Raw genomic sequence first — 25,699 nt, 5'->3', positions numbered from 1 at the left:
GGGGGGGGGGGCCGCTTAAATTAACGACTTAAATAAAAACGAGGTGGGAAGGGGCGGGAGTGGTCCTGTCCCCGCCAAGGCCCGGCCTGCTCCTTCGGCCCACCCCGCCCTGGATCCGCCCCTGCGGCCACCGGGCCCGTCCCCTCCGCCGCCGTTACACGGGCATGGGCATCTCGTTGTACTCGTCCACGCCCTCCCGCTCGTCAAACACGGGCTCCGCCTCGTTCGCGTCCAGCTGCGGGAGACAAGGACGTCAGCGGGGCCGGTGGGGAGGGGGCCGGCCGGCCGGGGGGCTGCGGGCGGGGAGGGAAGGGGCGCTCCTTACGCATTTCATCTCGCGCTCCGTGAAGATGCGGGTGAGCAGCATCATGCGGAGCGGCACGGTGAGGATGAGGATGAAGGGGAAGGCGAGCGAGGCGGCGGTGGACATGACCGCCCACAGCAGGGCCAGGCAGAGCAGCTGCAGCCCCGTGAACAGGTGCATCCGCAGGGTCCGCACCTGGGGGTGGGTAGGGGGCGGTGAGGCCGGGGGTCCGGACCCGGGGGCCGCCCCCCCACCGCCGGACCCCCCCCCGGGGCGGGGCCGCCGACCTTCTTGACGTAGGTGACGTCGGGGTGGTGCTTGGGGGGCATGAGCAGCAGATGCAGCCGCTCGTAGAACTGGATGCCGTTGAGAGAGGTGACCCCCATGTACAGGAAGATGCCGAAGAGCACGGCGAGCGGGATCTGGCGCAGCAGGTCCCCGATCACCATGGAGAGGCCTGTTTGCGGGGAGGGGAGATGGCACGCAGGGAGAGGGGAGGGACCCTCGGCCACCCACCTACCCCCAGGGAACAGGCCAGATGATAATTGTGGTATCTGTTAAGCCCTTACTACACCTACTGCTAATGATTACGGTACTCATTAAGTGCTTGTTATGCACCAGACAGTGTACTAAGCGCAGGGGGAGATGCGAGCCCCAGGTCTGTGGCCTGGTTGGTCGATCCACCTGTCAATCAGGGAGCCCTCGTTCCCCGGGGGCGAGGACAGGAGCCAGCCGAGCGGCCGTACCTACGAGCACGGCCACCAGCAGCCCCGTGACCCGCTGCTCCTTGACCTCCTGGATCTTGGGCTTGTCCCCGGGGGCCACGGCCTTGCTCATGACGGTCAGCGCGTTGGCGTGGGTGACGGAGCGGACGGTGGCGGCGGCCAGCCAGGGCAGGCCGAAGAGCGCGCACAGCCCGCCCATGGCCACGATGAGCAGGAGATCCAGGTGGAAGCCGGAACCCTTCTGCAGCATCCGCTCCTTCTTGGAGATGATCAGCCTGAGGGGGGTGGGGGGCGGCAGATCTGAGCCAGGCCCACGGCCCTCTACCAAGGACAAACGGGGTGGGGGGCTCGGATGGCGGCCCCCCACCCCATCACCTGCCCACCGCTGGCCCACGCCAACGATGACGGGACAGAGCGGGGAGGGCGGTGCTAAGTGCCTTCTTCCTCGTGGCTTCGTGTCCACAATGTGGAAACCTGCGAGTCCCCGATCATGCAGTCTGGCCAAGAGACCCCCCCCCGCCTACCCTCCCCAGCCCCACGGGACCCCCCTAACTGCAGCCAGCCTGCCACCCAAACAGGTGGCCTTCCCCTTACAGCCTCAGAGCTACCTTACAGATAAATCGCTGAAAAACCGCAGGGGTGCCGGACCACTGGATCCCCAAACTCCGGCCCTTAAAGGGCTCTTGGGGAAACGGGGGGAGACAAGTGGGCCTTCGGCGTGGGGGGCTCTCCACGGCCTCCGTCGCCACCCCCCGCCCCCCTCGCGTGCCGCCGCTACCCACGTGGTGATCTGCGTCTCCATGAAGATGAGGATGAAGACGAGGATGGCGGGCAGGAGGCTGGCGACCATCATCCAGACGGGGAAGGGCCTGGCCTCACCCAGGGGGCTGATCACCCAGCCCCGTTTGTGGGGGGCCGTCACATTGAAGCCATTGGGCACACTCAGCTTCTGCAGGGGGGTGGAGGGGCAGTCAGGGGAACGGAGGAGACCGGAAGGCGGGGGGGAAGGGGCCGGCCGCAGGGTCCGCCGGCCACGGTCCACTCCGATGGGTGTCGGGGCGATGGGCGGGACCGCCCCACCCCACCCCCGTCACCTGGGTGTACGTCTCCTCCACGCTGTAATCCACCAGCACCATGATGAGGATTGCGATGGGAACCCCGAAATCTCCAATCACCCGCCGGATCTGGAGGGACGGGGAGGGTCGTCCCACCAGGGGCAGAGGGAGCCGTCCCGCCTCCCCCGCCCTCGGCCCCCTCCCCGCCGCCACACCCCCGTACCCGGCCGGGGAAGAAGCGGCTGTTCTTGAACTTGCGCAGGAAGAAGGCGATGAAGAAGGTCCCGGCCATGAGCACCAGGGAGAGCAGTGCCGTGTTGGGCTGGCCCTGGATCTGCGAGCCGGCCGAACCCCCCGCCAGGCTCTCGTTCCCAGGCGCCGTCCGCGTCCCGTTCACCGCCGGCCCCGGCTCCGAGCCGTTGGAGGCCAGGCAGCCGTTCAGGGGGTGCTCCTGGAAGATCTGGGGCGGGAGGGGGGACAGAACCGGACGGGAGGTCACAGGGTACCCGGGGTGGGGGCTGGAGCCGGGAATGCCAGCCGAGAGGAAGGACCCTTGTCCTCTGCTGCCCCGGCTCCTCCCCGAAACATACAGACACACCCAGCCGGGACACCCACACGGATACAACCCCACGCACAGGCCCCGTGAGCTCATCCTGGTCAAGGAATGTCGCCATTTACCGTTGTGTTGTACTTTCCCAAGCACTCAGTACAGCGCTCTGCGCACGGTAAGCGCTCGATAAATACGCCTGAATGAAAGAATACACCCAGCTGCCCAGGCTCCTCCCGCCAAAGCACGCATGCACACCCCAACCTTGATGAGCTTGAAGAAGGTCTCGTAGATGAAGATGAGGGAGATGAGGAAGGCGAAGATCTCCTGGGTGAAGCGGGAGACGAAGCGGACGAGGAAGCTGCCCTCCAGGGCCACCATGAGCAGCACGAGGACCACCAGCCAGAACCCGATCCACACCCGGCCCACCAGGTACTCCAGCCCGTTGCTGTCGCAGAACTGCGGGATGCCGGCGGGGGTCAGAGCCCTGCCGGGGGGCCGGGGGCACGGTCACCCCTCGGCCCGCGGGCACGGCCCGCTCCAGCCTCCGCCCGAGACGGCGGCGCCCCGGACCCCGCCCGCAAGGACGCCCCACGGCCCGGGCTAGGTTGGGGTCGGGGGAAGATCGACCGAGCCCAAGCAGGCCCCGCGTTTCAACCCCAGTGGGGACAGCTTGTCGTGGGCTGGGAATGTCACTCTTTACTGTCACATTGTACTTTCCCAAGCGCTTAGTACAGCGCTCTGCTCGCGGCAGGCGCTCAATGAGTAGGATCGAATGAACGAACGAGATGGGGGCCCCTGCCCATCCCAGGCCCTCCCCCTCCGTCCGCCAGCCCACATCACCGAGAAGAAGGCCTCCTCGAAGACGAGCAGGGGCCCCGAGAAGCCGATGATGAGGAGGGGTTGGGCGCCCAGCAGGCAGAAGATCACTCCCTGCAGGGCCGTGGCCATGATCAGCTCCGACACCCCTATCAGGTCCTGCGTCTTCTCCCCTGGGGGCGGGACAGGCTTCAGGGCACCGGGGATCCCGGCCGCGGGCCCCCGCCCGCCTCCAGCGGCCCCCGCCAAGCAACCCCCCCCACCCCCCGGCCGATCCACCCGTCCCGAGGTGCCCCCCGACCCGCTCGTCCCCGGTGGCCCTCACCGAGCAGCCCCCCGAAGGTGATGGCGGGGGACAGGGCCGCGAAGTAGATGAAGATGACGGCGGCCAGGCACTGGGGGTCGAGGGCATCGCGGAAGTCGCTCAGGTAGTGGGGGTAGCGGCGCCGCACGTCCCGGATCAGCCCCCCGAAGGGCCGGCCCGTCCGCCGCAAAGGGTCGTCGTCGTCGTCCGCCCCCCCCCGCCGCCTCCACCATCTGCAGGAGCGCTGCAGGCCCCGGCGCGGTCAGGGGGTCCGGACCCTCCCCCGGCCCCGCCGCCGAGGACCCTCGCCCCGCTCTCCGGCCCATCGGGGCCCAATCTCCCGGCGGCCCCCCGTACCCTTGTCCTCGGGAGTCTTGGGTTCCAGCCCGGCCCCGGCGGGCAGCAGCCGCCCCTGCTCCTCACGCTTCTTGAGCATCTGGCGCTGGAAGTGGGCGACGGAGCGGAGCAGCTCCTCGCCCTGCACCTCGGACGGGGGCAGCACCACGCTGCAGTCCAGGAAGGCGTTGATGGCCGTCAGCAGGTCCTCCCGCTCGTCCGCCAGGTAGGCCGCCTCGTGGAACTGCTGCGGGGGCCCGGGAGGAGGAGGAGGAGGAGGAGGAGGAGGAGGCACTCAGCGGAGAGCAGTGAGGAGTCCCGGGGAGCGGAGGGCGGCACGGAAACAGGGGTCCGAGTGGCAGGAGGGAGACAAGGGGCTTGGAGGCACAGGGCATTAATGTCCATCCCCACCCCGAGACTGTAAGCTCGTTGTGGGCGGAAAGTGTGCCCTTCAAGGCCCTGCTGAGAGCTCACCTCCTCCAGGAGGCCTTCCCAGACTGAGCCCCTTCCTTCCTCTCCCCCTCGTCCCCCTCTCCATCCCCACATCTCACCTCCCTCCCTTCCCCACAGCACCTGTATATATGTATATATGTTTGTACAGATTTATTACTCTATTTTATTTGTACATATCTATTCTATTTATTTTATTTTGTTAGTATGTTTGGTTTTGTTCTCTGTCTCCCCCTTTTAGACTGTGAGCCCACTGTTGGGTAGGGACTGTCTCTATATGTTGCCAATTTGTACTTCCCAAGCGCTTAGTACAGTGCTCTGCACATAGTAAGCGCTCAATAAATACGATTGATGATGATGATGTGCCCGATTACCGTTACATTGTACCCTCCCGAGCGCTTAGTACAGGGCTCCGCCCGCAGTGAGCACTCGATAAATGCGATCAAATGGACGGACGAAAGAGAGGCCTGCCGCCGCGGGCGGAAGAGGGGCAGCCGGTCCCGGGTTCGAAGCGGGACTGACCTTATCAGACATCAGGGTGGAGATGGAGCGGCCGATCTCGTGATAGTCCATGTTGGCGCTGCTGGGGCCCAGGAGCAGGAAGAGGAACCGCACGGGCACGGGCACCTCCAGCACCGCGTCCAGCTCCGCCGCCTCCCGCAGCCGCACGAAGGCCATGGTGGGCCGGGCCAGGAACTCCACGCAGCCTGGGGGATGCCAGGGGAGGAGCGGGTCGGTCGGAGGGAGCCGCCGCCACGCCCGCCGCCCCACCCGGGGCCTGAGCAGACCGGCCCCGCCGCCCCACCTCGCCCCCCGTACCCACCCACGAGCACCACCGTGGCCTCCGCGTTCTCGGGGATTTTCTCCAGCAGCTTCAGCTCGTGCTTGGACTTGGAGCGAGTGATGCCGGTGGGAGGGGCCGGAGGCGGCAGCTCCCGCTGGAAAGACGGTCGGGGGGGCGGGGAGGGTCCGGTGAGGGGGGAACAGGTCGGCTCCGGCTCCCCTCCCGCAACCACCCCATCCCTGTCCGCTGCCTGCGCCCTCTCACCTTCCCCTCAGGGCCCCCCAGCTCTTTCTCCATCTCCAACCGGATGTCGGGGGGGCCCCCGATCAGGGGCTCGGTGACGTGGGGGTCGCCCTCGGCGCCCTGGCCGTGGTGATGCCCCAGCAGGGAGCCCAGGGAGCCGGCCGAGATGTTGCGGGGGAATGTGAAGTCCTTCTCGTCGCTTGGGTGGCTGCAGGGAGAAGGGGTGGCGGTGGGGGGGCCTCAGCTCGGGGTTGAGGGGAGGGGGCGGCAGGGATCGTCCCGGCCCGGGGGACGGGGGGTGGGGGCCTCTGGGGCTGCAGCCTCCTACCTGTGTTTCAGCAGCAGAGCTCGCAGTACGTTGGCCCGGTCCTCAGCCTTGATCTGGTCAGAGATGACCATCTGCTCCACCACCTGGTGGGCCACCCCGGGCAGGGTCTGCTGGTCCAGGTCCAACAGCACGGCCCCTGGGCGGGAGGGATGGGATGGTGGAAGCGAGGTGCTTGGGAGTGGACGGAGGTGAGTGACCCGCACATCTTGGGGAAAGGGGCGGGGGGGGGGGGGGCGTCGCCAGGCCTCTGGCAGGGCCACCACCCTACGGAACCCAGTGGGGTTTGAGGGGGTCTCGGGAACACTGGGGACCGATAGGGTGGGGCACCAGGGACCAGATTTCCCTGGGGCTTCAGGAACGGGAGCAATGGTGTGGAGGGAAAGGTACCGTGGGCCAGGGTCCTCCCGAATTCCAAGAGGACTGGTTAGGGGAAAAAGGGTGGGCGTTACCAAGGCCCAGTTTCCTCTGGATTGGGGGTGGGGTGGGGAACCACTGTGGGTCAAGGTCTGCTGAAGTTTCAGGAGGACGAGTTGGGGGTTACCACGGAGCAGGGTCCTCTGGAATTCAAGGAAAACTGACAGGGTGCATGGGCGTAGCATGTGTGCAGAGGGGCGGGGGAAGGGATACCCACCATGGGCCAGGGTCCTCCGGAGCTCCAGGAGGCTGCGGAAGGAGAGCGAGGCGATGTGGGGCTTGCCCCAGCGCTCCGTCTCCTCCTCCACGTCCTCCTCGAACTTGATCCAGCGAGCCGTCTCGCGCCACTGCGGCTCCTGGTTCTTGTCCAGCAGGAGCTCGTTCAGCTCCACGAACACCTGGAAGGTGGGGAGGTGTTGGGGCAGAATCGGGGCGGGGGAGAGAGAGGAGAGAGAGAGTGCACGTACATTGGGGGAGGATGACCAGGGGTCCGGTAACCGGCAGCCCCGTATCAGCAGGGAGGTAGGGGGTCCGGGGAGAGAGCGTTACCTCGTGGGGCTGGTGGAGGTGCCGGGCCCGGGTCCTGGGGGCCGAGCCGGGCTCCCGGCCCTCCCGCCCGCCCTGAACCGGCCCCTTTGCGTTCTTCCGCACCAGGTGACGCCGGACCCCGGGGACGTCCTCGAACCTGTGACCTGGTGGGGGGTGGGGGGGAGAGGTCAAAGGCCAGGCGGGGCCGGCCGCCCCCCCACCCCGCCTCCCTCGGCCGCCCTCCGTCCCCCAGGCTCTCACTCTTCATGAGGTCCAGGTCGGCGGTGCCCAGGGTCTGGGCCTCGCTCTCGTCGGTGGGCACGCGGGGCAGCAGCGCCTGCTCGGCCCCCGTCATGCTGCCGATGCGCCGCCGCTCCTGCAGATTGTAGCTGCGGTGCCCGGCGGGCTGCGGCTTGGCTGGGGGCTTCCCGGGGCCGCCCCCGTCCTCGCCGCCCGCGCCGGCTCCCGGGGCCTCCTCGGGCGGACTTCTGCAACGCGCCGTCGGGGGGTGGGGAGTCAGTCGAGCCCCGGTCCCCGGCCGACGACGCACCCCCTCCCCCGGCCCCCCGGACTCACCCCGCTTGCGCCCCTCGGCCGGCTCTGGGAGCCGTTTCAGGACAGGGGGACTGTGGGGGAGGGGAGGAGGCCGGCCTCTCCGGCCTCTGGTCGGCGGTGGGGACGGCGGCGGCGGCGGCGGCGGGGGCGGCGGGAACAGCGGCGGTGGCAGCGGCATCATCTTCCTGGAGGAAAAACTGCAACCGGGGTCCAGGGTCCGGCGGGAACACCCAGCCCGGACGACCCCCGCCAGCCCACCCACCCAAGCCCGGGCCAACGAAGCCCGCCCCGACTCACCTGGACGGCGGCGGCGGCGGCGGGGGTGACGCGTGGGGAGCCGTGGGGCACCGGCCTCCCAACCTCGGCGTCGGCGGGCTCATCCTCGTCCTCCTCCCCCTCCTCGATGGTGGGGGTCTCCCCGGTGGGGGACGCCCCGGGCCGCCGTCTGGGCTTGCGGCCGGGCCCCTGGGGGATCTTGCGGCGGCGCACATCGGGGGGCAGGTGGGTGGATAGTGGGTGGTGGATGTGGTGGGAGGACTGGCGGTGGTCTGGGGGGGGGGGGAGAGGGGAGTCAGCCGGGGCGGGGGGAGGGGAGATTGGTCCCGCCCCCGCCCCTCTGGGCCCCCGGCCCCACTGACACTCAAAGTCCTCCTCGCCGTAGATGCGGCCGGGCTCGTCGGCGCCGGCGCGGGCCCCGGCCTTCTGCAGGATCTCCTCGAAGCGCTCCAGGCCCAGCGTCCGGTGCAGCTCCCGCTCCTCCCGCTCTGGGAATGGGGTGGCCCCGGGCCCCGCCGGGGGGCCCGGAATCTCGGGTTCCGCCTGGGCACGGGGTGGGGGGCCGTCACCCCCAGACCGACCCCGACCCGAGGACTCCCCCCGGGTGGGGAAGGGGCCTCCCGGGGAATGTCCCCTGGCCCCGCGACGCCCCCTCCCCTCCCCTCCCCATCCCTTGGCCCTCCGAGCTCCTCCCCCCCACCCCACCTGAGTCATCCTGCGGGCCCAACGCTACAGGCCAAGCCGAGCCACGGGGACTGCGACTGCTGCAGGCCAACGCGACCCCCGACCCCCCCTCGGTGTCCCCGGCTCCGGCCAAATATTTGCTCAGGAGCCTCGGGGCCTGAAGGGCATCGGGATCGTCAAGGGCGGGGGAAGGGGGGGGGGTCTCCCCACCTTGGCGGTGGCACCGACCGTGAACGGGAAGGGGCCGGACAGGCCCTCCCATCCACGAAGGGCAGGGCGGGGGAGGGGAGCCGGCCCTTCCTCCCCACCCAAACGTACGGTGATGGCCACATCCCACCAATCGGGGGGCCCGTGGGGACGCCCACCCCGGGGAAAAGGGGGAGGGAGGGGAGGGCGAGCAGCAGCTGCTGCAAAAAAGAGGGAAACGGGGGTCCGGCGGGGGGTCGAGGCCCCCTCGCACCTGAGGCCGCAGCAGGAAATCCATGACCCGCGTGGGAGGGGGCCGGGAAAGGGGAAGCCCGCTCCCCTGCCCGGTCACATGGCCGCCGGAGTCACCCGGGGCGACCAATGACGGGGCCGGGCCAGCCCGCCCCGGGGGTTAATGATTCCCCGGGGAGGAAGGCCAGGCCACGTGGGCCGGTCCGGGGGGGCCCCCACCCCCCCACCCCGGCACATCTACACCGGAAAACTCCCGGTGGGCAGGGAATGCTAGGGCGATGGGACCTGTTAAGCGCTTACTAGGTGCCAAGCACTGCTCTAAGCGCTGGGGGAGATACAAGGTCATCAAGGCTGTCCCATGTGGGGCTCCCAGCCTCCATCCCCCTTTCCCGGATAAGGTCACTGAGGCCCGGAGAAGTGAGGAGGGTTGCCCAAGGTCACATGCGGACAAGTGGTGGAGTCAGGATTAGAACCCACGTCCTCTGACTCCCAAGCCCGTGCTCCTTCCACTAAGCCACACTGCTTCTCCAATGCGTCTAGCAACTGTTACTATTGTCCTTTCCCAAGCGCTTAATACAGTGCCGTCACATCCGAGACAATTACTCCCCCCCCACCCCCCGCTTTCAAATCCATCTCCTCCAAGAGGCCTTCCCTAAGCCCTCCTTTCCTCTTCTCGCATTCCCCTCTGCCTCAGCCTGACCTGCTCTCTTCATTCATCCCCTCTCCCACCCCCACAGCACAGGTCATCATCATCATCATCAATCGTATTTATTGAGCGCTTACTATGTGCAGAGCACTGTACTAAGCGCTTGGGAAGGTGTACGTACCTGTCATTTATTTATTATTTATCTAGTCCCGTCGTCTGTCTCCCCCTCTAGACTGTAAACTCCTTATAGGCAGGAAATGTGACTACAGTACTGTACTCTTCCAAGTGCTTACTACAGTGCTGTGCACACAGTAAGTGCTCAGTAAGTACGATTAAATGGAATTGGCCCACACACAGTAAGTGCTTAATAAATGCGATGGATTGATACTGATTGATCAATACTGATCAATCAGTTGATTGAGAAGCAGCGTGGCCTCAGTGGAAATAACACGGGCTTTGGAGTCAGAGGTCATGGGTTCAAATCCCGGCTCCGCCAATTGTCAGCCGTGTGACTTTGGGCAAGTCGCTTCACTTCTCTGTGCCTCGGTTACCTCATCTGCCAAATGGGGATTAAGACTGGGAGCCCCCGGTGGGACAACCTCATCACCTTATAACCTCCCCAGTGCTTAGAACAGTGCTTTGCACATAGTAAGCGCTTAATAAATGCCATTATTATTATTATTGATAGATAGGGATACTCCCCCTCCCATTGCCCGCCACCCCCTGCTTGACTCTGGATCAGGGCTAGAGCTGTGGAAGAAAATAAGATACCCGTTCCCCATCTCTGCCGAGGGGCATGCCACCCCCTCACCCCTAATGCCCGGGCCATTCGCCCGCTGCCTCCCATTGCCCCCCTCCGGGCGAGGGGGCTCGGAAGGCCAGGCCGAGGCGGGTACTCACGGTGTGGAAAGGGCCTGCGCCCGGGCGCCGGGGGGGTACTGTTCATGACCGCGGCGTTAGCCCTTTTCGCTGTCGCGGCGGCTCCCTGGGCAACGTGGGGACAGCATAACCTGAGTCAGGGCAAGACAGGGCGTGAGAGTGGCACGGGACAGGGGCAGGGCGAGGGAAAACCACGGGATCGCAGAGAGGGACCCAGGAGGTCGGGGAAAAACCACGAGGGCCGAGAGCGGTACCCAAAGGGGTAGGGAAACCACAGGGACGCAGAGAGGGACCCGGGAGATCGGGGAAAAACCACGAGGGCCGAGAGTGGTACCCAAAGGGGTTCAGAAAGCCACAGGGACGCAGAGAGGGGCCCGGGAGGTCAGGGAAAAACCACGAGGGCCCAGAGTGGTACCCAAAGGGGTAGGGAAAACCACAGGGACGCAGAGAGGGACCCGGGAGGTTAGGGAAAACCAAGTGGGCCGAGAGTGGTACCCAAAGGGGTAGGGAAAACCACAGGGACGCAGAGAGGGACCCGGGAGGTCAGGGAAAACCACGAGGGCCGAGAGTGGTACCCAAGGGTAGGGAAAACGACAGGGACGCAGAGAGGGACCCGGGAGGTCGGGGAAAACCACGAGGGCCGAGAACGGTCCCCAAAGGGCTAGGGAAAACCACAGGGACGCAGAGAGGGACCCAGAGGGACCGAGACGGCGGGAAAAGCACGACGAGGGGGAGACCGGGAGGAGAAAAAGGCACCGCACGAGATCTGGGGAAGGAGGGGCGCGTTCATCCACGGATGAACGGCGGCAGGGAGGGGAAAAAAACAGGGAAGGGACTGGGGGACGGAAACTGAAATTGAGAAAGGCCCAGGGAGCGACCGGGTGGAAGCCGGGCACGAGCCGCCGCAGAAGCAGAGGGAGGCAGAGACGGAAACCAAGGCGACGCGGAACCTGGGTGAGAAAGGGAGACGGCAGCGGGCGCGCATGCGTGGGCATGGGGGCCTCTACCTTGGATTCAGTGAGAGACAGAGAGAGAAGGGAGAGAAAAAACGGGGCAGGGAGGGCCGGAACGGAAACAGAAAAGCTGAGGAAACCTAATGAGGAAAGCTAAGCTCCACCGAAGGGGGCCGGATCAGAGGCAGGCCTCGAAGGAGGCACGGACAGGCCGCTGGGGAGGGGAGGGGGAAGGAGGGGAGGCGCATCTAGGCATCCCGGCCGGGGGCCGCCCGCCCCCACCCCAATTTGGGCGAGGAGCCCCCCGGAATCCGGGGGAGGGGAGGGGACGGGAGGGGAGGGGCGGGAGCCGGGCCTCCGACTCACCACCCAGCGGGAGTGCAGGGAGGAAAGGAGGGAGGGAAGGAGGGAGGCAGGCCGAGCTGGGCTTTATACTGGGGGGGGGGGGGGGGCACGTGACGCGTTTGGGGGGCGGGTCCCCTCGCCCGGACCGTGCCAACCCCGGGGGGGGCCGGCGCCCCCCCCACCCCCCAACCCCAGGGCTGGAGCCGGGCCCGGGGGGAGGGGCACGCCGGGGGACGGGGAGAGGGGTCGGCCGGTGGGCGTCCCGGGGGCGGGGGGGGGGGACTGACTCCTGGGGTCAAAGGTCACGGGACCTGGCCCGCTCGCTTGGGGGTCCGGAGGCTGTGCCTCCGCCGGTCCCGGGGGAGGGGGCCCCCGGTCCGCCCCTCCCTCCGTCCCCCCGTCCCTCCCCCCGGCCCCCGGCCCGGGCGCACAAAGCGGCTTCTGTCCGGAGCCGCCGGGCCCTAATCCGGGGTGGGGACCGCATTCCGGGGACCGGCCCCGACCGGCCCCGACCGGCCCGGGGGGATTAGCGCCGCCGACCCCCGCCGGGCCCGCACGCACCGGGGGATTAGCCCCCCCCCCCTCCCCCGGGGCCCGGGCCCGGGCCCCCCACCTCGCCTCCTGGGGGCTCCCCCCGACGTCGGGCGGCGGCGGGGTGGGGATGGGGGTGGGGATGGGGGTGGGGATCCCCGCCCCATCATGGCAAACCCCATCCATCCAACCCTGCGTGCTCCTCTGTCTCCCCCCTTTTAGACTGTGAGCCCACTGCTGGGTAGGGACCGTCTCTCTATGTTACCAACTTGTCCTTCCCAAGCGCTTAGTCCAGTGCTCTGCACACGGTAAGCGCTCAATAAATACGATTGATGATGATGATAATGCACCCGCCCCGCTCACCCGCTGTGCTCCGGGCTGGGGTCCCCGGGGGTCCGGCTCCGGTGTCAGGCGCCCGCGCGCGCGCTCCCGCCGCCCCCAACTTCTCCCAACTCAACTTTTCCCCCGCGCTCCCGCTTGACGTGCGCGGCCCCGCGAGGCGACGTGCGCGCTCCCGCCCCGCCCCATCCCATCCCGTCCCATCCCGCCCCATCCCATCCCATCCCATCCCATCCCGGGGCCTCCCCGAGGGAACGGCTCCTCCCCCGCCTCGCCTCGCCTCACCCCGGGGGACTTTCCCGGGGCGTCCGACCAGTCAGACCCACCTGCTGTGCTGCCTCCCTCACTGTGGTCCTCGGGGCTGGGGGGGGAGGGATCAGGGAAACTGAGTCACACCCCTCCCCCCCCCCCCCGGGCTCGCTAGTCACACCCCCTTCCCGCTCCGGGCACCGCCCTGCTCACTAGAGGACCAGCTCCCACCGAGCCCCGACTCACTCTGCCCCGCCGGGCCTCTGCAGCAGGAATCAATCAATCGTAGCGATTGAGCGCTTACTGTGTGCAGAGCACCGGACTAAGCGCTTGGGAAGGCCAAGTTGGCAACATACATCATCATCATCAATCGTATTGATTGAGCGCTTACTGTGTGCAGAGCACCGGACTAAGCGCTTGGGAAGGCCAAGTTGGCAACATACATCATCATCATCAATCGTATTGATTGAGCGCTTACTGTGTGCAGAGCACCGGACTAAGCGCTTGGGAAGGCCAAGTTGGCAACATACATCATCATCATCAATCGTATTGATTGAGCGCTTACTGTGTGCAGAGCACTGGACTAAGCGCTTGGGAAGGCCAAGTTGGCAACAGACATCATCATCATCAATCGTATTCATTGAGCGCTTACTGTGTGCAGAGCACCGGACTAAGCGCTTGGGAAGGCCAAGTTGGCAACAGACATCATCATCATCATCAATCGTATTGATTGAGCGCTTACTGTGTGCAGAGCACCGGACTAAGCGCTTGGGAAGTCCAAGTTGGCAACATACAGAGACAGTCCCTACCCAACAGTGGGCTCACAGTCTAAAAGGGGGAGGCAGAGCACTAAACCAAACATACTAATAAAATAAATAGAATAGATATGTACAAGTAAAATAAATAGAGTAATAAATATGGACAAATCAATCAATCAATTGTATTTATTGAGCACTTACTGTGTGCAGAGCACTGGACTAAGCGCTTGGGAAGTACAAGCTGGCAACATACAGAGACAGTCCCTACCCAACAGTGGGCCCACAGTCTAAAAGGGGGAGACAGAGCACTAAACCAAACATACTAATAAAATAAATAGAATAGATATGTACAAGTAAAATAAATAAATAGAGTAATAAATATGGACAAATCAATCAATCAATTGTATTTATTGAGCGCTTACTGTGTGCAGAGCACTGGACTAAGCGCTTGGGAAGTACAAGCTGGCAACATGTAGAGACAGTCCCTACCCAACAGTGGGCCCACAGTCTAAAAGGGGGAGACAGAGCACTAAACCAAACATACTAATAAAATAAATAGAATAGATATGTACAAGTAAAATAAATAAATAGAGTAATAAATATGGACAAATCAATCAATCAATTGTATTTATTGAGCGCTTACTGTGTGCAGAGCACTGGACTAAGCGCTTGGGAAGTACAAGCTGGCAACATGTAGAGACAGTCCCTACCCAACAGTTGGCCCACAGTCTACAAGGGGGAGACAGAGCACAAAACCAAACATACTAATAAAATAAAATAAATAGAATAGATATGTACAAGTAAAATAGAGTAATAAATATGTACAAACATATATACATATATGCAGGTGCTGTGGGGAAGGGAAGGAGGTAAGATGGGGGGGATGGAGAGGGGGACGAGGGGGAGGGGAAGGAAGGGGCTCAGTCTGGGAAGGCCTCCTGGAGGAGGTGAGCTCTCAGCAGGGCCTTGAAAGGAGGAAGAGAGCTAGCTTGGCGGATGGGCAGAGGGATTGGGGGGCATTCCAACTCCCACAGAGCCCCGACTCACTCTGTCCCTGGGCCTCTGCAGCAGGAAGTCTTGGGGGGGGGGGGGGGGGGGAGGGGAGGGACTTAATAATAATAATGACGGCATTTGTTAATCAATCGGATTTATTGAGCGCTTACTGTGTGCAGAGCACTGGACTAAGCGCTTGGGAAGGACAAGTTGGCAACAAATAGAGACAGTCCCTACCCAACAGTGGGCCCACAGAGCCCTGACTCGCTCTGCCCCCGGGCCTCTGCAGCAGGAAGTCTGGGGGGGTGCAGGGGAGGGACTTAATAATAATAATGACGGTATTTGTTAATTAACCATATTTATTGAGCGCTTACTGTGTGCAGAGCACTGGACTAAGTGCTTGGCAAGTGCAAGTTGGCAACATATAGAGACGGTCCTTACCCTACAGCAGGCTCACAGTCTAGAAGGGGGAGACAGAGAACAAAACCAAACATATTAACAAAATAAAATAAATAGAATAGATATGTGCAAGTAAAATCAATCAATCAATCAATCGTATTTATTGAGTATAGAGTAATAAATATGTACAAACATATATACATATATACAGGTGCTGTGGGGAAGGGAAGGAGGTAAGGCCGGGGGATGGAGAGGGGGAGGCGGGGGAGCACTTACCATGTGCAAAGCACTGTTCTAAGTGCTCGGGGGGAATACGAGGTGATCGGGTTGTCCCACGTGGGGCTCGCAGTCTTCATCCCCTTTTAGGAGAAGCAGCGTGGTTCAGCGGAAAGAGCCCGGGCTTTGGAGTCAGAGGTCACGGGTTCAAATCCCTCCTCCGCCAATTGCCAGCTGTGTGACTTTGGGCAAGCCACCTCACTTCTCTGTGCCTCAGTTACCTCATCTGTAAAACGGGAAGGCTGTGAGCCCCCCGTGGGACAATCTGTCACCTTGTAACCTCCCCTGCGCTTAGAACAGTGCTTTGCATATAATAATAATAATGATGGTATTTGTTAAGCACTTACTGTGTGCGAAGCACTGTTCTAAGTGCTGGGGAGGTTACAAGGTGATCAGGTTGTCCCACGGGGGGCTCACAGTTTTTTAATCCCCATTTTACAGCTGAGGCAACTGAGGCCCAGAGAAGTGAAGTGACTTGCCCAAAGTCACACAGCTGACAGTTGGCGGAGCCGGGATTTGAACCCATGACCTCTGACTCCAAAGCCCGGGCTCTTTCCACTGCGCCACGCTGCTTCTTCTTAGTAAGGGCTTAACAAATGCTATTATTATTATTTTACAGATGAGGGAACTGAGGCACAGAGAAGTTAAGTGTCTTGCCCAAAGTCACACAGCTGACAAACGGCGGGGTCGGGATTAGAACCCACGACCTCTGACTCCCCAGCCCGTGCTCTTTCCACTGAGCCACGCTGCTTCTCTGTAATAATAATAATAATACTAATGATAATAGTGATGGGATTCGTTGGGCGCTTACTATGTGTCAATCAATCAATCAATCATATTTATCGAGCGCTTACTGTGTGCAGAGCACTGTACTAAGCGCTTGGGTAGATACAAGTTAATCGGGTTGGACACAGTCCCCATCCCACGTGGGGCTCACAGTCTTAATCCCCATTTTACAGATGAGGGAGTTGAGGCCCCGAGAAGCGAAGTGACTTGCCCAAGATCACCCAGCAGGCTCGTCCAAAGTCACCCAGAACACGTGGCGGGAGTAGGATTAGAACCCAGGTCCTCCCAACTCCCAGGCCCGCGCTCTATCCGCTCCGCCACTTCGTTTCTAAAGTCCCAGTGGGAGCAGAGCCTGGCATATGTATATATGTTTGTACATCTTTATCACTCTATTTATTTTACCTGCACATATCTATTCTATTTATTTTATTTTGTGAATATGTTTGGTTTTGTTCTCTGTCTCCCCCTTCTAGACCGTGAGCCCACTGTTGGGTAGGGACCGTCTCTATACGTTGCCAACTTGGACTTCCCGAGCGCTTAGTACAGTGCTCTGCACACAGTAAGCGCTCAGTAAATACGATTGATTGATTGATTGGCACGGGAACAAGAGAATTGGGTTAAAGGTTGGGAAGGGGCAGAATGGGAGTTCCCCCGCCTGAGGACCCTGACCTTTCGGGACTCTGATAAAATGCCCCCTTTCCTAGTTATGGTGTCCCCGTTCTCCTTGACTACTGCTGAGACGGCTCAGACCCCCCAGTTACCATGGCAACCGTCCCATCTGCCGCCAGCCCGGTTGGGGAGGAGAGGGCCTGGGGTGAAGCTGGGAGAACAGAGGGGTGAAGGGCAGTATTAAGCGCTTAGTACAGTACTAAACGCTTAGAATTAAGCGCACACAGTATTAAGTGCTTAGTACAGTACTAAGCGCTTAGTATTAAGCGCACACAGTATTAAGCGCTTAGTACAATATTAAGCACTTAGTATTAAGCGCACACAGTATTAAGCACTTAGTACAGTATTAATCAATCAATCAATCAATCAATCAATCGTATTTATTGAGCGCTTACTATGTGCAGAGCACTGTACTAAGCGCTTGGGAAGTACAAATTGGCATCACATAGAGACAGTCCCTACCCAACAGTGGGCTCACAGTCTAAAAGGGGGAGACAGAGAACAGAACCAAACATACCAACAAAATAAAATAAGTAGGATAGAAATGTACAAGTATTAAGCACTATTAAGTGCACACAGTATTAAGCGCTTAGTACAATATTAAGCACAGTATTAAGTGCACACAGTATTAAGCGCTAAGTATTAAGCGCACACAGTAAGCGCTCAATAAATACGATGGAATGAATGAAAAGGCAGGGTTGCTGTGTGTCAGACTGCAGGGCTTCCGCATGCTCGGGGCCAACAGGAAGGTTCGGGGAGCAGCGGAGAGGGCGGAGAAATCAGGTCCCCAGGCCCTGGAAGCTTATTTTTACCCACCAAGAGTCAGGACATCTGGTAAGACTGAGTCATAGGTGCACGAGATTGTCTAGTCCCACCCCTCGCCCTCTTAACGCCCGAAATCATTCCAGAAATGCAGGCTATTTATTTTATTTTGTTAATATGTTTGGTTCTGTTCTCCGTCTCCCCCTTCTAGACTGTGAGCCCGCTGGTGGGTAGGGACCGTCTCTATATGTTGCCAACTTGGACTTCCCAAGCGCTTAGTACAGTGCTCTGCACACAGTAAGCGCTCAATAAATACGATTGATTGGAAAGAGCACGGGCTTTGGGGTCAGAGGTCACCCGTTCAAATCCCGGCTCCGCCAACTGTCAGCTGTGTGACTCTGGGCCAGTCACTTCACTTCTCTGGGCCTCAGTTCCCTCATCTGTCAAACGGGGAGGAAGGCTGTGGGACAACCCGATCACCTTGTAAATCCCCAGCGCTCAGAGCAGTGCTTTGCACAGAGTAAGCGCTTAATAAATGCCATCATTATTATTATTATTCATCCCCTGTCCCTTCTCCCCTCAAATATCGGCTCTCCTCAATTCCTTTTCCAAGTCCCCCTACCCAAGGTATAGAGAAGCAGTGTGGCTCAGTGGAAAGAGCATACGCTTGGAACTCAGAGGTCATGGATTCAAATCTCGGCTCTGCCAATTGTCAGCTGTGTGACTTTGGCCAAGTCACTTACCTTCTCTGTGCCCCAGTTACCTCATCTGTAAAATGGGGATTAAGACTGTGAGCCCACTGTGGGACAACCTGATCACCTTGTAACCTCCCCAGTGCTTAGAACAGTGCTTTGCACATAGTAAGCTCTTAATAAATGCCATTATTATTATTCTTCTCTGTGCCTCAGTTCCCTCATCTGTAAAATGGGGATTAAGACTGTGAGCCCCCCGTGGGACAACCTGATCACCCTGTAACCTCCCTAGTGCTTAGAACAGTGCTTTGCACACAGTAAGCTCTTAATAAATGCCATTATTATTATTCTCTGTGCCTCAGTTCCCTCATCTGTAAAATGGGGATTAAGACTGTGAGCTCCTCGTGGGACAACCTGATCACCTTGGATCCCCCCAGCGCTTAGAACAGTGCTTCGCACATAGTAATCGCTTAACAAACACCATCATTAATAGAGAAGCAGCATGGCTCAATGGAAAAGAGCCCGGGCTTTGGAGTCAGAGGTCATGGGTTCAAGTCCCAGCTCCTCCAATTGTCAGCTGTGTGACTTTGGGTACGTCACTTAACTTCTCTGTGCCTCGGTTGCCTCATCTGTAAAATGGGGTTTAAGACTGAGGCAACCTTGCAAAGCACTTAGAACAGTGCTTTGCACGTTCGTTCCTTCAATCGTGTTTATTGAGCACTTACTGTGTGCGGAGCACTGTACTAAGCGCTTGGGAAGTACAAATGGGCACATAGTAAGCGCTTAACAAGTGCCATCCTTATTATTATCATCATCATCAATCGTATTTATTGAGCGCTTACTATGTGCAGAGCACTGTACTAAGCGCTTGGGAAGTACAAATTGGCAACACATAGAGACAGTCCCTACCCAACAGTGGGCTCACAGTCTAAAAGGGGGAGACATTTATCATTTATCATTCAAGGAGAGTGCCCCGCGTCCATCCCGAGGGTCATCATCATCATCAATCGTATTTATTGAGCACTTACTGTGTGCAGAGCACTGGACTAAGCGCTTGGGAAGTACAAATTGGCAACACATAGAGACAGTCCCCACCCAACAGTGGGCTCACAGTCTAAAAGGGGGAGACATTTATCATTTATCATTCAAGGAGAGTGCCCCGCCTCCATCCCGAGGGTCATCATCATCATCAATCGTATTCATTGAGCGCTTACTGTGTGCAGAGCACTGGACTAAGCGCTTGGGAAGTGCAAATTGGCAACATATAGAGACAGTCCCTACCCAACAGTGGGCTCACAGTCTAAAAGGGTCAGTGGTAAATGACTAGAAACCGGTCCCACAGGGTCGGCTGCCATTTCTGCCCAACCCCTGCTTCTCCCTTTTCGCTAAAAACCCAAAGAGGCAGCAAGGCCCTCAGGGGATGTAGGCCGGAGGTTGCCGGGGCAAAACCTCGCGAGATCAGCCCCGAGGACGAGAGTTGGGGGGGGGGGGGGGGGCCCCCGCTGGGAGCCGAGCCGCGCAGGCGCGGGAAAAGGCGGCCGAGCGGGGCCTTCTGGGAGTTGTAGTCCCCCGGCCTGGGGGTTCGGGTGCCGCGCGGGGGCTGCCGGGAGATGGAGTCCTCCGGCCCCGGCCGGGCTGGGTGGGCTGCCGCCGAAAGACTACAATTCCCAGCGTCCTCAGCGGGGCGGGGCCGGGCGGAGGGAGGGAGGTGCATCCCTTGCAGCCGAGGAGCCGGGGAGCTGCTGGGGCCGCCGCGATGCAAAAATACGAGAAGCTTGAAAAGATCGGGGAAGGTAAAGGGACCGGGACCGGGAGCGGGACCTCCCCTCCGCCCTTTCCCTGGCCAACAGTCCTCCATTCCCGCCCTTAGCCCCCGCCCCTGCAAACGGGCAGTGTGCTCTCCCGAGCAACGCTTAGTGCAATGCTCCGCACGCGGCTGGAGCCCCGTCAATACGTTTGGGCGAATCCCCCGCAGCGACGGATGCACCGGCCCCGTGGCCGCTCCTTATTTCTGCAGCCCCTTGTCCCGCTCCCCCGCCCCGTCCATGCACCAGCCCCCTCCCCCCCTTGCTCTCCCTGCCCTTGCGGGGGGCATTTTTGGGTTTGCCCCCTCCCCCATGCCTCTCCCCGCCCCCCCAGGCACCTACGGTACCGTATTCAAGGCCAAGAACCGGGAGACGCATGAGATTGTGGCCCTGAAGCGGGTGCGCCTGGACGACGACGACGAGGTGGGGGAGATCAATCAATAGCAATCCATCGTATTTACTGAGCGCTTACTGTACTAAGCGCTTGGGAAGTCCAAGTTGGCAACAGTAGAGACGGTCCCGACCCAACAGCGGACTCACATCATCATCATCAATCGTATTTATTGAGCGCTTACTATGTTTAGAGCACTGTACTAAGCGCTCGGGAAGTCCAAATTGGCAACATATAGAGACAGTCCCTACCCAACAGCGGGCTCACAGTCTAGAAGGGAGAGACAGAGAACAAAACAGAACATATTAACAAAATAAAATAAATAGAATTCCTTCAGTCGTATTTATTGAGCGCTTACTGTGTGCGGAGCACCGGACTAAGCGCTTGGGAAGTCCAAGTTGGCAACGTATAGAGACGGTCCCTACCCAACAGTGGGGTCACACTCTAGAAGGGGGAGACAGAGAACAAAACCAAACATATTAACAAAATAAAATAAATAGAATTCATTCATTCAGTCGTATTTATTGAGCGCTTACTGTGCGCAGAGCACCGTACCGAGCGCTTGGGAAGTCCAAGTTGGCAACGTATAGAGACGGTCCCTACCCAACTGTGGGCTCACAGTCTAGAAGGGGGAGACAGGGAACAAAACAAAACATATTAACAAAATAAAATAGAATAAATATGTACAAATAAATAGAGTAATAAATCCGTACAAACATATATACATATATACAGGTGCTGTGGGGAGGGGAAGGAGGTAAGGCGGGTGGGGGGGGGATGAGGAGGGGACAGACCAGGAACCGGGCACTCACCGTCCGTCCGTGTCCCCTGGCAGGGCGTGCCCAGCTCGGCGCTGCGGGAGATCTGCCTGCTGAAGGAGCTCAAACACAAGAACATCGTCAGGTTTGGGGAGGTTTGGGGGGCGGGGTTGCAGGCCACGGACTGACCCCTTCGTCCTCTCAATCAGCGGTATCTTTTGAGCACTTATTCATTCAGTCGTATTGATTGAGCGCTTACCGTGTGCAGAGCACTGGACTAAGCGATCGGGAGAGCGCAATGCAACAGAATCAGCGGGGGCGTTCCCTGCCCGTAGTGAATTTGCAGCCTAGAGTCAGTCGTATTTGCTGAGCGCTTGCTGTGCGCAGAGCACCGAACAATCAAACAGCCGCACTCCCTGCCCACAGCGAGCCTCCAGTCCAGAGGGCGAGGGTCTGTCCGCTCGGGGTGGGGTGTCACGGTCCTGCGGTAATCGACCCCATCTCCCCCATCCCTCCTGCAGGCTGCATGACGTCCTTCACAGTGACAAGAAACTCACCCTGGTTTTTGAGTTTTGTGACCAGGTGATGAAGGGATAGGGACGGTGAGGGAAAGAGGGGGAGGGGGCTTTGCAGAGAAGCGGGGTGGGGAGGGGCAGCGGAGGTGTTTGTTAAGGCCGAAATTCCTCTCCGCAGGACCTGAAAAAATACTTCGACAGCTGCAATGGGGATTTGGACCCGGAGATTGTGAAGGTGTTTCGGGGGTGGGGGAGAGCTGTCCGGTGGGTCCCAGGGCAGGAGGCAGGGTCAGGATGAATTTGGGGTGAATGACCTTCTCTCCCACTCCCCTCCCCCGGCTCCGCAGTCCTTTCTCTTCCAGCTGCTGAAAGGCCTCGGTTTCTGTCACAGTCGGAACGTCCTGCACAGGGACCTGAAACCCCAGAATCTGCTCATCAACCGGGTGACCAGGGAGGGAGTGGGGTGGGAGAGGGAGGCCTGGACACCTGGGTTTAGACTGGGGCCGGCTGAGGTCCCAACACCCCAGGGCCAGGGGGTTGGCTTCAGACTGGAGGGAGGGAGGTGGGGAAAGGGAAGGGGAAGAGGGGGTCAGCTATCCCTTTCCCCCCATCCCGCCCTCCCTCCCTCCTCAACCTGTCTCGTTCGGGTGTTTTCTTCCCCCCAGAATGGGGAGCTGAAGCTCGCAGACTTCGGTCTCGCCCGTGCCTTCGGGATTCCCGTGCGCTGCTACTCGGCTGAGGTGAGGGCGGCGCGGGGGTGCTGGAGGAGTCCCAGTCCCCCAGAGCTCTGTCCCTCCCTCCCGTCACGCTGCGGTCCCAAGCCCTCCCACCGGTGCAGGGAATTTGGCGGGGGGTGGGGGGGGCGAGGGGATTCCGCTTCTGCAGCCCGGACCACTCCCCTTGGGCCACTCTGGGATGGGGTGGGAAGGGGGCTTGGCCTCCTTGGGAGCCCATTTGGGATCCCGCCCTCTCCCCAGGTGGTCACTCTCTGGTACCGCCCACCGGACGTCCTCTTTGGAGCCAAGCTGTACTCCACGTCCATCGATATGTGGTCAGCCGGCTGCATCTTCGCAGGTGACGGGCGGCGAGCGGGGGTCTCGGGGTGCGGCCCGGACTCCCCGCTCCCCTCCCTGGAGTGAGCGGGAGAGGTTCCCAGGCGGGCACCCGGGTGTCGGCGGGGCCGTGGGGTGGGCTTGGTCGAGAGGAGGAGAGCGGAGCTTGGGAGGCTGGAGTAGAATGAGACCCTCAATCCCAACCCCAGTTTGGAGAAGCATCGTGGCCTAGGGGGTAGAGAGCGGGCCTGGGAATCAGAAAGACCTGGGTTCTAATTCCGGCTCCGCCACTCGTCTACTGGGTGACCCTAGGCAAGTCACTTCACTTCTCTGGGCCTCAGTGACCTCATCTGTAGAACGGAGATGAAGACTATGAGCCCCATGTGGGACAGGGACCGTGTCCAAACTGACTAGCTTGGATCTACCCCAGCACTTAGTACAGTGCCTGGCACAATGTATGTGCTTAACAAATACCATTGAAAAAACCCCCAAAAAACTAGTTCCCTCCCCCTCTTCACAGCCTTAACTAAATCCCTTTCCCCAGTAGAGCTGGCCAATGCTGGACGACCCCTATTCCCCGGAAATGATGTGGATGACCAGCTCAAAAGGATCTTCAGATATCCTTCCACCACCGCTCCTCGTGGGGCCGGAACCCCCTCTCACCCAAACCCCACCTGACGGAGCTCCCGGGAGGCAGAATTGAATGGGGGGCTCGGGGTGGGAGGGGGTTTCATGTGGCAGCTGGCCCAGCTCTTTGGTATCAGCTCTTTGAGCAGGGGGAGCCCCCGAGGAATCACAAGTTCACCCCCAAAGACTTTGCTTCCTCATCCCTGAAGGGTGGAGAGAGGCTTTTAAAACAATCAGGGAAGGTTTCCTGAAGGAGGTGTTTTCTTCCCCGACTTGGCCTCAAAGGTAGGGAGGGGTCTGGGGGGCGAGGGAGAGGGAGGCCTGGGAGTGAGTGAAGGAATGAGCACTAGCAGGGATGGGACGGGCGGGAGAAGAGAGGCAGCAGCTGGACTTGACAGGAGCCAGTGAGGAGCTGTGTCCAGGCTGGGTGGGCGGGGGTCAGTGGGAGGGATTTGGGGTTGGACCGGGTTAATTGGAGAAGCCCTGGGGCTCCTGACCCTAGCCCCCCGACTCGATTGCTAACCTGTCCAGAGTGACCCTTGACCTCCCCTCCCCCCACGCTGTTGGGCACCCCGACGGAGGAGCAGTGGCCGGCGATGACCAAGCTGCCCGATTACAAGGTGTGCGGGTGGAAGGGGGCGCCTGCGATTGAGGAGGGGGCCGGGCCCGACTCTCCCCGAGAGTCTGGACGGCTTCCGGTCCACTCTGCCCTTCCCTCTTCTGCCATGCCCCCCTCTCCCCCCGGACTCTGACACGCAGCCCTGCCCCTCTCCCCAGCCATACCCCATGTATCCAGCCACGACCTCGCTGGTCAACGTTGTACCCAAACTCAATGCCACCGGGAGGGACTTGCTACAGGTAAAGGGGGTGGGAACCGGGGCTGGGGGGGGAGGGGAGGAGGGGGAGAAGGGGGGATCTCAGCCATCTTCTCCCCTCCGTTCCGGCCCACCAGAACCTGCTGAAGTGTAACCCAGTGCAGCGCATATCAGCGGACGAGGCCCTGCAGCACCACTACTTCTCCGATTTCTGTCCCCCTTAACCCTACCCTGTCCCCCCAATTCTGCCTTCTTTCCCCCCCTCCTTCTCCTCCCCTGACTTCTTGGACTTCTGCTCCCCTATCCCCCCCGCCAGCACAGCCTCTCCACCCCACCCCCTGATTTGTCGGTCTTCTGCCCCTCCCAGGCACGGTCGCCCCCAATCCCATCCCCTACCTCCCAGTCTCCTGCCTCCCACCCCCAGCCCCCTCTTCCCTGCTCCCACCCCTCCTTCCTGGGCTCCCAGGCCCCGGGCTGAACTGATTGCCCTTCGCTGCCCCGGGGGCTGGGGGCCTTGGCTCACGAGGGTCAAACATACTGAGGGGGGTGGGCCCGCAGCAGGACTGACTACCCCCTCCTCCAGGGTTGAACCCCAGCTGGGCTGGAAGGACTGGACACCTGGGTTTAGCCTGGGCCGGCTGGGGGCAATGAGGACCCCTGGGCTGGACGTCCCACCCCGCCTCCCCACCCCCTGGGCCCCCGCCGTCGACCTCTGCTCTGTACGGATTTTATTTAATTTCATAAAAGCCTCCTTTCCCACAGCTTGGCCTGATGTGAAAACTGGCGTAAGGAAAAGGAGGAAAGGCAGGCTTGCCAAGATTTCTTTTCGGCCCGCTGCCTGCTTTCTCTGGGGTCTGTAGCTCTGGACCTGTTCTAACTTAGCACGGCTGGACCAACTCACCCGCAGAGGGCATGTAGTAGGGGTGGGGTGACGATTCCAGTTGGTTTCCTCCACGAGGGGAGTTGGGTGAGGATGGATGGGCACACACGAACATGAGGGTGAGGACGGACAAGGACACATACAGTCCAGTGAGAATGGACAGACACACACACACAGGTGAGGACAGATGACAGACACGCACACACCCATGCAGAGCAGCTACTCAGGGACCAGAGCTCTGATCTCGGCAGATCCGGCCTGGATTTAGGGGGCCAGAGGCGTTTGGGCAGAGAGGTGGCAGGGGCAGGAGGAGGAGCGGACTCCAGGGAAGCCTGGCACAGACCCCGTGGCCCACAGTGAGCTGGCAGTGTCCCCAGCTGGAGGAGCTCTGGGCCACCAGGGCTGGGGACCGGCTGGGCGGGCCCTGCTCAACCCTAGTCCTGCAAGGAATCATCTCAGGAAGGGAAGGGCGAGACCCCCCTGACCCAGTCCAGGAAGAGGGTGCCCTCCCAGAGAAGGAGGGGTGGGAGAGAGGGTGCCCACTCCCTAGGGAAATAGTACACTGGTTGCAGCGTGACTCTGGGGAAGCAGCGTGGCTCAGTGGAAAGAGCCCGGGCTTTGGAGTCGCAGGTCATGGGTTCAAATTCCGCCTCTGCCACTTAGCTGTGTGACTTTGGGCAAGTCACTTAACTTCTCTGGGCCTCAGTTCCCTCATCTGTAAAATGGGGATTAAGACTGTGAGCCCCACAAGGGACAACCTGATCACCTTGTATCCCCCCGGCGCTTAGA

The 25,699-nt window shown here is 60.8% G+C and overlaps 2 protein-coding genes across 2 annotated transcripts; one reads left to right on the top strand and one right to left on the bottom strand.

Annotated features, from left to right (window-relative positions):
* Positions 1–15: 15 nt before the first annotated feature.
* On the bottom strand, positions 16–12,097 carry SLC4A2 (solute carrier family 4 member 2). The gene is given in 25 exon segments (XM_038755474.1): positions 16–235; positions 326–499; positions 592–761; positions 1,051–1,304; positions 1,812–1,978; positions 2,124–2,213; positions 2,308–2,544; positions 2,896–3,090; positions 3,475–3,623; positions 3,776–3,971; positions 3,973–3,998; positions 4,112–4,337; positions 5,063–5,247; positions 5,364–5,478; positions 5,589–5,775; positions 5,896–6,031; positions 6,527–6,707; positions 6,859–7,001; positions 7,099–7,325; positions 7,414–7,589; positions 7,690–7,940; positions 8,031–8,211; positions 10,337–10,374; positions 11,635–11,702; positions 12,045–12,097. Coding segments are annotated over 25 exon segments (3,906 nt in total). The 3' UTR covers positions 16–154.
* A 7,679-nt stretch (positions 12,098–19,776) lies between these two features.
* Positions 19,777–24,416, top strand: CDK5 (cyclin dependent kinase 5). Its single transcript, XM_038755786.1, has 12 exons — positions 19,777–19,860; positions 20,207–20,295; positions 21,099–21,166; positions 21,543–21,603; positions 21,715–21,771; positions 21,884–21,979; positions 22,202–22,276; positions 22,514–22,610; positions 23,136–23,205; positions 23,775–23,835; positions 23,993–24,073; positions 24,168–24,416. Exons 1-12 carry the CDS (start codon positions 19,824–19,826, stop codon positions 24,252–24,254), a joined length of 879 nt encoding a protein of 292 aa, XP_038611714.1. The 5' UTR covers positions 19,777–19,823; the 3' UTR covers positions 24,255–24,416.
* The last annotated feature ends 1,283 nt before the right edge of the window (positions 24,417–25,699 follow it).

The sequence above is a fragment of the Tachyglossus aculeatus genome, chromosome 13 (assembly GCF_015852505.1).
Source record: "Tachyglossus aculeatus isolate mTacAcu1 chromosome 13, mTacAcu1.pri, whole genome shotgun sequence".
Taxonomy (NCBI): Eukaryota; Metazoa; Chordata; class Mammalia; order Monotremata; family Tachyglossidae; genus Tachyglossus; species Tachyglossus aculeatus.
Note: the sequence above shows the minus strand (reverse complement) of the source record. Positions and strands in the feature narration are given on the sequence as shown.

Coding starts and splice junctions, on each gene's coding strand:
- CDK5 (XM_038755786.1), top strand. CDS start 19,824: ATGCAAAAATACGAGAAGCTTGAAAAGATCGGGGAAG. Junction 20,296..21,098: donor GCCTGGACGACGACGACGAG/GTGGGGGAGATC, acceptor GTCCCCTGGCAG/GGCGTGCCCAGCTCGGCGCT. Junction 23,836..23,992: donor CCAAGCTGCCCGATTACAAG/GTGTGCGGGTGG, acceptor CCCTCTCCCCAG/CCATACCCCATGTATCCAGC.